At 39.8% G+C, this 11,040-nt stretch overlaps 1 protein-coding gene across 2 annotated transcripts; it reads left to right on the top strand.

Annotated features, from left to right (window-relative positions):
- The first annotated feature begins 1,011 nt into the window (after positions 1–1,011).
- Positions 1,012–9,749, top strand: LOC307154814 (NLR family CARD domain-containing protein 3-like). 2 transcript variants are annotated; one of them, XM_079864933.1, is made up of 6 exons: positions 1,012–1,202; positions 2,535–4,613; positions 7,988–8,161; positions 8,401–8,574; positions 8,956–9,002; positions 9,178–9,749. In XM_079864933.1, the coding sequence occupies exons 1-6, from the start codon at positions 1,054–1,056 to the stop codon at positions 9,723–9,725; spliced, it is 3,171 nt and encodes a 1,056-aa protein (XP_079721059.1). In that variant the 5' UTR covers positions 1,012–1,053; the 3' UTR covers positions 9,726–9,749. The 2 variants fall into 2 exon arrangements, with proteins under 2 accessions (XP_079721059.1, XP_079721058.1); XM_079864932.1 differs by lacking the exon at positions 7,988–8,161.
- Positions 9,750–11,040: the final 1,291 nt, after the last annotated feature.

Below are 11,040 nucleotides of genomic sequence, written 5' to 3'. Positions count from 1 at the left end.
TCAAACTAAAATCAGAACACCTTTCTGATATAATGACAAATAAGTGCGTCCACGGTTAAGGATTCTTCATCTCTTTCTATTCATGTTGGTACTATGTGTTTTTTAAAAAAAAAATCTATCTATCTATCTATCTATCTATCTATCTATCTATCTATCTGTTTGTGTGTGTGTGTGTGTGTGTGTGTGTGTGTGTGTGTGTGTGTGTGTGTGTGTGTGTGTGTGTGTGTCTGTGTGCAGTCCTTGGCAAAATAAATAAATAAAAATGGGCCAACCCAAAAATGGGAAAATGTCTTTTTAACCACAAACCACTGGTCAGGAAATTAGCAAGAATTGCACAAATACTGTAAAGTAACTTTACAACGGAATAGCCTTTCCCAACTTACAGACAGCTTTTTGCTGGAGTCAGTGTTGTTCCACTTAATGTTAATGGCTTCAAACATTTCATGAGTAGCTGAAAAAGTTCATTCGAGTTCAATATGAGACCAAATATTCACTATAGGGTTCAAATCTGGACTCTGACCAAGGCCAAAACATGAGCCTGGTAGACTTGTTCTCAAGCCAGTTCTCGGTTATCAGCATTGTCTTGTTGAAAAATAAATAACATCTGATCATTCCTCTTTAGATAAGAATATTTAATTTGTGGGAAGCAAGCCATTCTGCAATATTCTCCTGTACCTCAAAGCATTAAATTACTTTTCACAATGAAGTAGCTCACCAATACCAACAGCTAAAAAGCCTCCTCTTCCTCCATGATTCACTGTGGTAGAGATGCATTTATTATTATTATGTCTCAGTAGATTTTCATAGACGCTGATCTGGTGCATCACCATGCAACTCGTGTTTCATTGTGATTCATCAGTCCACACACAACTTCCCATATTCTGCTCAAATTTCCTTATTTCCTTGCCATAATTCTTCCCAGGAGTGCTATGCATATTGCATTATCAGCATTTAGGACAGTTGTATAACCTTGACTTTTTGCCCCATTTTAAGATGTATATGTATTTGCAGACCTAATGCCAGCCACGTCTGAGGAGCAGCAGGGCCTCTAAAATGAGTTTCCATGAAAAGAGCGAGGAAGGAGTTTCTGTTCAGGCTAAAAGTGCAGGAACTCCAGGACCCAGCTGTGTGTCTATGAAGAGTGATGTATCTATGGGCATACCACCTGAATTCAGTGGTGAAGCAGCGACCTCTGACCTCAAGTGAGAAACAAGATTAAATCATAATAATTTATACAGTACAGACGAATAAACATAGGCACACTTCCTTTCCATGGTCTATCTATAAGCATATTCACAAAGCTTTAGCATGTGGCTGTGTATTAATGAAAAGTGACAGTTCAATGAAAAACCTCATACAACATTGGCAATGTTTACATGCAACCAAATAATCCGTTAGTAATCGGATTGACGGCTCAATCGGACTGAAAAGCCTTCATCGATTCGATTGAGCTCGATTCAAATGAAATTTCGATCGGATTGAAAGGGGTGGTTTCCTTTTCTAATCCGATCGAGAGAACATGTAAACACAAGATTGAAAATCGAAACTGAACAGACTGCGCTTGTGCAATAGCGTAATGACGTATGACGTTGCGAACGAGCTGTTTCTCCTGTTGAATAAAGTGTCTTATAAATGAAATCCCGTCATTCTAAAATTCTCCTTTCACTGCTTCTGTGAAGTCGAGCAGGACAACGTCCCACCAGTCCTTGTTTCGGATTCTCATCCACAGACGAGCCTGGCTCCGCCCTCCTATGTACTTCCGCTCAATTTTCATTTTCCTTCAGTACTCCGTCTGGGTTTGCGGTATATTCTTGGGTTTTCTTCAGCCAAATTTTTACCGGCCCAATCAGCGAACAGAGGGAGTGGCTGAGAACGATGATGTTGAGTTTGTGCGCTAGTTTGAGTTGTAGGGTTACGTCACGACCAAACGTTAGCGATTGGTTATGGTAGATCCAGAGTGGCTCTGGGCAGATCCAATAGTTTTAAACTTCAACAGAGTACTCGCCTTCAAGGAAGTTAACGCTTGTCAATGGAGAGTGGCCAGACTCTCTGTACAAATGAAATGTAAGAGAGTCTGGTAGGACCAGGCTACTGGTTTTGGGTGCGGGGAGGGGCATTTTTACTGAGTGATAAATACAAGCAGCACGGCAAAAAGGTTCATATGCTCATTGTCTCCAAATTATGACCAGAGACGGATATGAAGTCTGCTGTTTAAAGCCAATGTCGGAGAATCGTTATTATTCGCAGTCAGTGGGAAACTCTGTATATTCGTGCAGTGTGCGTATGTCAAAATCAATTCCAATTTAAAGCTTGTGACATAAACGCGCACATCAACTTCAACTATGATCACTTTATTTAGTGTTCATGTAAACACTACATTCGGATTCATCAATCGGAATGAATTGAGACCGATTGAAACAAAAGGTGTGCATTTAAGGCAAGAATGCAAATATGATTAGCTCACACTTTGAGACTTTTAAGTGCATGCAGTGCTAACGATGTTACCAGATAACACATCTAAAGTCTCTCTGCAGGGATTTGCTCCAGGTTCGTTCCACATGTGGAGTGTGTGAGCAGGTTCTGAGAGATCCAGTCTCTATTTCCTGTAGACATAGTTTCTGCAAACAGTGTATCAGCTGCTACTGGACTAAGTCCAGTCCATCAGAAGACTTTGACTGTCCTCAGTGCAGGAAGAGATCTAGAACACGGCCCATTCTACAAACAGATAAAGTCTTGGGAGGATCCAGATCTGCTGGTTCTGCTCTTTGTTACACAAAAGCAGCCCGGCTGGAGGAGCCTAACAACCTGGAGCCGGTGGTGGATGATGTCCTGCAGAGAGTCAAAGAGAGACACAAAACCAGCATGAGGAACAAGTATGAGAACTTATTTGAGGGAATCAGACAACAGGAGAATCAAACCCTCCTGAACAGGATCTACACACAGCTCTATATCATAGAGGGAGAGAGTGAAGGGGTGAATGAAGAACATGAAGTGTTACAGATGGAGAAAACACCCAGGACACAACATTCACAAGACACTCAAATCCACTGCAATGACATCTTTAAATCCTTAACTGAACTAGGATGTGAGGGGAAGAGAAGAGAGGGGAATGACACAATAAAGACTGTTCTTACTAAAGGCGTTGCTGGAATTGGAAAAACAGTCTCTGTCCAGAAATTCATTCTGGACTGGGCTGAAGGAAAAGCTAATCAGGATGTTGACTTCATGTTTGTGCTTCCATTTCGAGAGTTGAACTTGATTAAAGATCATCAGTACAGTATTCGCAAACTTCTGCTCGACTTTCTTCCTGAACTTCATGATGTGGACTCAAAGATTTATGATGAATGTAAAATGGTGTTCATCTTTGATGGTCTGGATGAAAGCCGAATTACAATGATGTTTTCAGATGGACAGAAAGTTTCTGATGTGAATGAGTCTTCATCAGTGGGTGTGTTGATGTCAAATCTCATTAGAGGAGAGCTGCTTTCTTCTGCTCTCATCTGGATCACCTCCAGACCAGCAGCGGCCAATCAGATCCCTTCAGATTGCATTAACCGGGTGACAGAAATTCAGGGATTCAATGACTCTCAGAAGGAGGAATATTTCCGGAAGAGGATCAGCGATCAGCATCAAGCCAGCAGAATTATCTCACACATCAGAAGATCAAGAAGCCTCCACATCATGTGCCACATACCCGTCTTCTGCTGGATCTCATCCACTGTGCTTCAGAACATCCTGAAACAAGATGACGGTGCAGAAATCCCTCAAACTCTGACTGAAATGTACATCCACTTCCTGATCATTCAGATAAACATCAGGAATCAGAAGTATGATGAGAGAGATCCTGGAAGACTCCTGCAATTCAACAGGGAAGTGATTTTGAAACTTGCGGAACTTGCTTTCAAACAACTGAAGAAGGGCAACATCATGTTCTATGAGGAGGATCTGAGGGAATGCGGGATAGATGTCATTGACGCCTCGGTGTATTCTGGGATTTGCACCGAGATATTTAAAGAAGAGTCTGTGATTCATCAGAGGAAAGTCTTTTGCTTCGTGCATTTGAGCTTTCAGGAGTTTCTGGCAGCTGTTTATGTGTTTTATTGTTATGTAATTAACACTGTGGAGGCACTAAGGTTTTTTGATTCCCTGCATAATTTGCTCAGAGGAGCTGTAGATAAAGCCTTAGAAAGCGAGAATGGACACCTGGATATCTTCCTCCGGTTCCTGCTGGGCATCTCACTGGAGTCCAATCAGAAACTCCTAAAGGATCTACTGACCAACACTCACAGCTGTTCAAGGAGCATTGAGAAAACAACTGCGTGTATTAAAGACAAAATTAAACATGGACATAATCTTTCAGCTGATAGATCCATCAATCTTTATCTTTGTCTCTTTGAAATGAAAGATCAGACTCTGTACAGAGAGATCCAGGAGTTTCTGAAATCAGACAAATACTCAGAGAAGAAGCTCTCTTCTGCACTTTGCTCAACAATCGCCTACATGTTTCAGATGTCAGACGAGGTGCTGGAGGAGCTTAATCCCAAGACATTTAATACATCGGAAGAAGGTCGAAGAAAACTCTTACCAGCTGTGAAGAACTGCAGAAAAGCTCTGTGAGTGTTACATTCTCATATTACTTAAGAACTGAATGGTGCTTTTTTAAATAATTTTCATAAATTTACGTTTTACAACTTTGCAGATTTTCCCTTATTAAGCTCTGCAAAGACTTATTAAGTATCTGGCAAAATCCGACTAAACAGTCAGTAGGCTTGACAGTCTTGAAAGTTATCAAGTTGTTTTGAGTGGGCTTGTGAGATGCAGGCTTAAAGATGAAGTATGTAAGATATGTTTTATGTTTAAATACATTTTCTTAACCCAGTTTATTGTTCATTGACTACTACTATTATGTCATTCATGAGTTTATCTCCCCCAAAAGCACCATCAAAACATTGAGAGTGGTAGCAGGCTGAGAGTTTGTGGGCGTGGCTACTGTAGCAGGCAGGGATTTTGGGGTGTGGCTACTGTAGTAGGCTGAGAGTTTGGGGGTGTGGCTACTGTAACAGGCAGGGATTTTGGGGTGTGGCTACTGTAGTAGGTGGAGAGTTTAGGGTGTGGCTACTGTAGCAGGCAAGGAGTTTGGGGTGTGGCTACTGTAGTAGGCTGAGCGTTTGGGGGCGTGGCTACTGTAGCAGGCAGGTAGTTTTGGGCGTGGCTACTGTAGTAGATGGAGAGTTTTGGGCGTGGCTACTGTAGTAGGCTGAGAGTTTGGGGGTGTGGCTACTGTAGCAGGTAGATAGTTTTGGCTGTGGCGGCTACTGTAGTATGCTGAGAGTTTGGGGCGTGGCTACTGTAGCAGGTGAGAGTTTGGGGCGTGGCTACTGTAGCAGGTGGTCTTTAGTTGTGTTTAGCCTGTGTAGGATCTAGGGATGCTCATTTCGATTAATTTTCCCGACCGACAACCGCCGCTCGTTAATCGATTATTAACCGTTAACTGATAAGATTATAATATTGAATTGACAGCCGATCTCACCAATCATAATCCGCCATTTTGTCCGACAAAGCAGTCAGGAGAGATAACGTTAGCTAGCAGATTAACATGGGAGGATTTGAACTTGAAAAACGGAATGTACTGACCCCTTTCCGCGGTTTAAAACAACATTCCTTCTTATGTTCATTCGTAACTTATTTGATGCTATAGAAGGAAGAGATGATCGTTTCACGAGCAGCTTTAACGGATGCTCTACAGCGATCTGTCAGACACATTTAAGAGCCACAAAACGGTATGTAGCCTATTGTATTGTTTATTTTAAAAAATGACCAAATTTGAAAGGTGAGACTTTGTTTAATATGTTTAATATCAGAAGTAACCGAAAAGTAACCTGGTCTGTCCTGTCTGTCAGCATGTTGTCAGTCTCCTCTCTGCTCCGCGATGTATTTTTCACTGCGTGAGAACATGGTGTACGTGAGAGCAGTGTAGCTTGTCGGACATAGCGACAGTAACTAAGGGGGGCGGGTCTTTGCGAAGGGTCAATTGCATTAAATACAAATAAAATGGACGCGTAACTGTGACCCTTTAAAAAAAAAAAGTTTTTATCAAAGGGTTTATTTTAACGTGCAAAGTGCAAACAGCAGCATACAGAACAGATCAACAACAGAACCTGGATTCAGTTTAAATTTTCACGCACTTGCAGCATTTCTGACAGTGAGAGAAAAACAGAATAAAATAATACAAATAAAAAAACAAAATAGGCCTACACTAAATATATTTTTTTAAACTTAAAGGGTCATTTCACCCATTTGAACATTGTTTTTTATTTAAAGTGGGTCATATATGTAGTCGAAATGTAAAATAATTTTTGAATTTGGTGCCTTCGTGACCGAGAAAAGACAAAAAATAACTTCAGAACGCATTTGTATGAAAGACAACAACTCCCACAATGCACCACATTGCACAGCTCCGCAAGCCACTCCCACTAATCCAGAAAGCGCATATCTGCCTATAAGAGAAATCACTCTTCCGTCTACAAGGCTAGCTACTACCAGAGCTTGAAATTCATTTCACATTCACACAAAATGTCTAGTTAGTTGGCGAACTCATATAGTGCATTACTCCTCGTTTGTATTTCTTTCGAAAAGGTGAATTATTGCATGGTACCTGGATGTTCAGTCAGAACATATGCGGTGCGAAACTAGGATAGTTCTCAACACAAACGTCCGTGTCCTCGTCTGATTCAGAGATTTCGTCCAGGAGAAATTGTCATCGTTGAAATTCTTTGCCGCAGACGGACTCTATCTCTGTGTTCGTAGCGGTTCGTAGCTGCATTGTGAGATCACCGGCGCCACCAGTCCGCCCTAACTCGAGCCAGTCCGGGCTCCTCGTCCGCGGCAGGCAGATCTTCTGCCTCGGCTGCTCTTCGCTATAATGCGGCTTGTAAAGGTAGCCACAAACACCTGATTCAAGCATCAGACTTCCGAAATCCTCTTCTTCTATATCATATTGAGCACTCTCCTCCGCTATTGTCATAACTTTACATCTGTCTCCACAGCGCCTGTTAGCTTAGCTTCAAACAAGATGGAGGATATTGCTTTCAGTTTCAGAGAGTAAAGTCCCACCCACTGATCTGTAATAGGTCTGTAGCGTGAGCGCGCCCCACCCTGGGAAAGATGAGAAACTAGTGCTTGTAGTCTTAACAGAAATCCCCCCCTCTAACACTTCCTCCTACAATGACGCAAAATGACGATTTTTGCGTCATTGTAGGAGGAAGTGTAAGAGGTAAATAACAGATTTCTCCCGTCTCAGGGGAAAATGAGAGAGTGTTGCACGACCATTCAATAGTATGACTGGGTTTCTAACAATGCAAAGCTTAATGCAAATGGGTGAAGTGTCCCTTTAAATAATTAAATTAAGATGACAAAAAGAAAACACTGAATCCGTTTGTACAAAGCTTTAGAAAAAAACGGCAATTTTTTTTCCGTTTTTTTATTTAAAAAAAGCAACATCAACGTGATGTGGGGTCAGTCTGGAGCGCAGCCTGTTGACAGTTAGACCCGCGGCAGAAAACACCCTCTCCGATGGGATGGATGTCCCATCGGACGGGAATACACAGGTAACGTCTCGAGACGTGTGTGGTTGCACTTGTCGACCATAGACTGTAAAAAAGGTGTCGACGCGCTCCGTGAGTTAATAAATATATAAGCTATAAAGTATTTTATTTTTAAACCATGCAGCAAACTAAAAAAAAAAAAGATAAAAAAAAAAACTTTTAAACCGTTTAACTGATAGTATTAATCGGTCAAAATTTTTACATTCGGTTAACGGTTAAACGGTCAATATGAGCATCCCTAGTAGGACCATGACTGACACGTTACATGAGAAAAGACATTCAGCTTCGGTTACAAAAGTGCAAGCCAAAGTTCAACCTTCAAAATTTTAACCTTCAAAAGTTAAATAGGTGATGAATTTGAAATGTGTTTTGTTCTCTTATAGTCTTGCTGACTGTAATCTCACTGATAAATCTTGTGAGATTGTGGCATCAGCTCTACAGTCATCAAACTCCGTACTGAGAGAGCTGGACCTGAGTAACAATGACCTGCAGGATTCAGGAGTGAAGCTTCTCTCTGATGGACTGAAGAGTCCAAACTGTCAACTAGAGAAACTGAGGTTTCTAAGAGTTTTTTACAGTTCAATTATTTTGATAAAATACAATCCTGTGTTAAAGTTAAATGCAAGCTGCCCATATGGTTCCAGACACAGTCACTTTTAATATCTGGTCTAATGCTATGTGTAAATTACCACATGTACAACAGTTCTAAAAAACTGTCTTAAACTGTTCTAAAAACAGTGTGTGTGTGTGTGTGTGTGTGTTTGAAGATTATCTGACTTTTGATATGCATGTTTAGATTATCTGGCTGTATGGTGACAGAGAAAGGCTGTTGTTGTCTGGCCTCAGCTCTGAGTTCAAACCCATCACACCTGAGAGAGTTGGATCTGAGCTACAATTGCCCAGGACACTCCGGAGTCAAGATGCTTTCGGATCGACTGAACCACCCAAACTGCACACTGGAGATACTCAAGTATGTAGACCTGAAATTGTGTTGTGTACATTAGGGGTGTATATCACACTAAATGATGCAATTTTTGCCGATACCATAACACATGCCACGATTGGATTACGATTCAGTGGTATATTGATCAATATATTGATAATATGATATTATGTGCCTATTTTACACCATCAGTTTTTTTTTATTAACTTACAAATGCAACCAAAACACATAACATGAACATTTAACTGAAATGTGCAAATCATTGGGACATCCACAACAAAAAATAAAAACAGAAGGGGGGAAAGCAATAACAACAGTCAACATGCAAACTCTGGACAAGTGATAGAAGGTGATGGTTTGTCATGAAGGTGAAGACCATTTTTACATGCGTTCTTCTGTGTTGTTTAGTTTGGACCATGGAGAGTCCTTCAGGATCACACCAGGACTGCGGAAATGTAGGTTCTCGCTCTGACACACACTTCATGCACATTCAGTTTTTTTTTTCAATTCAATATTATTGTGCTTTTATAATACAGATGATCCAAAAGCAGTCATAGAATAGTGGCAAAGACAAAGATGACAAAATCAAGGATCTTTAGTGATATCACTGATGTTTTAATCTCTCTTCAGATTCCTGTCATCTCACATTCGATCAAAACACAGTGAACACTCATCTCATTCTGTCTGAGAACAACAAAAAGGCAACATATTTAGAAGAGGAGCAGCCATATCCTGATCATCCAGAAAGATTTGAGCACTATGAGCAGGTTCTGTGTGGAGAGAGTCTGACTGGACGCTGTTACTGGGAGGCTGAATGGAGTGGCTGGAGTCATATAGCAGTCACATATCGAGGTATCAATAGGAAAGGAGGGAGTGACTGCAGGTTTGGACTCAATGAAAAGTCCTGGAGTTTGGTCTGCTCCGGTAAAAATTACTATGCCAGGCATAATAATGCAAGAACTGACGTACCCGCGCCCTCTTCATGTTCCCACATTATAGGAGTGTACCTAGATCATCCAGCTGGCTCTTTGTCTTTTTACAGTGTTTCCACTGAAACAGGCAAAATGATCCACATTTACACCTTCCACTGCACATTCACTGAGCCCCTCTATGCAGGATTTGGTGTTGGGGTTGACAGCGGCTCTTCAGTGTGTTTATGTGAAATACAGAAGATGTAAGGCAGGTGTGTCAAACATTCAGACCACGGGCCAAATACAGCCTGTGGAGGAATTTTTCTTTTTTAATTACGCAACATTTGTGCTAAAATATGCTTAAATTATTTATTTATTATATTAGTGTCATATTTAATCTGTGTGCCATGCCATGCACAAAGAAACTCTGGTCAGTGATGTCACATTATTTATATTATTATAAATCGGACAAGTTCAATGTTCAGTGTTTTCTACCAGTGCATAACTTACATTTGACTGTTATATTCTTATTGGGAAATAAGTGTATATAAAAAATAATGTGCTTGTATTTCTATTTTGCATCCTAAGTCTGTTAAACATTATTTTATATATGTCAAACAGACAAAGCATAACAGATAAAAGGCAGTGCAATAATGTTAACTATTTCTTGTTGGAGGTTACATAAAGTTATTATAATATCATTGAATTACAACTGTTAGTTAGAAGTGTCTTAAATTTACAGAGAAAATAAATGTCATAGTAAAGTTTTTTCCCCGATCACCGTTTTGTATATAAACTATAAGAACATGACATTAGACAATGTCTGTCCTTGATCATGTGTTGCACTGTGGATCTAGGTTAAAAACATTTATATAGGCTTGCTACACTGTAAAAAATCCAACTTACGTTTTGTATGACAAATTCAGTTTTAAAAGTTTATTCAACTATTTAACATGAAAAAAGTTGAGAAAAGTTGAGATAACTCAAACACATAAGTTGAGAAAACTCAAAAATGTCCTGCAGCTGGTTGCCTTAAACTTTTAAGTTTTCTCAACTTTTTTTTTTTTTTTTACAGTGTACATGTACAACCCACTTTAATGTCTTTTTCTTTAACAATGTCTAAAGATCTACAAAATCATTAATATATAATGAATAAACTACAACATCAGTAATGGAACTGTTTAGGAGTTTAAGCGTAAAAAAAAAAAAAAAACTTTTCACATAGCCTAATTATTAACAGCAGTCTTGTGGACTAAACTGTGGATAATCAGGGATAATCGGTTTTCATATTTTAAAATACACAAAAAATATTTAAAATAATTACAAACTATTATATGTTGCCTTGTTTAAATACACAAAAAGGAATATCTAGCAATAATATTGTATAAACTTTTTGACATTTATGTACACAAAGCCTGGTTGAAATCTGCAGACATTAGGCTATTGCAGTTTATTTTTATTTATTTTTTCTTCCACCGAGAATCACAATATTGTTTACAAGCTATTGGACTGTTTGAAATTCACAGGCTGCATTTTGGTCTGTTTTTTCAACTGGTCAACTGATTCGGACCAGAGCAATCAG

This window comes from Squalius cephalus (assembly GCF_949319135.1).
Source record: "Squalius cephalus genome assembly, chromosome: 3".
In the NCBI taxonomy this organism is placed as follows: domain Eukaryota; kingdom Metazoa; phylum Chordata; class Actinopteri; order Cypriniformes; family Leuciscidae; genus Squalius; species Squalius cephalus.
This window is presented reverse-complemented; position numbering and strand designations above follow the sequence as displayed.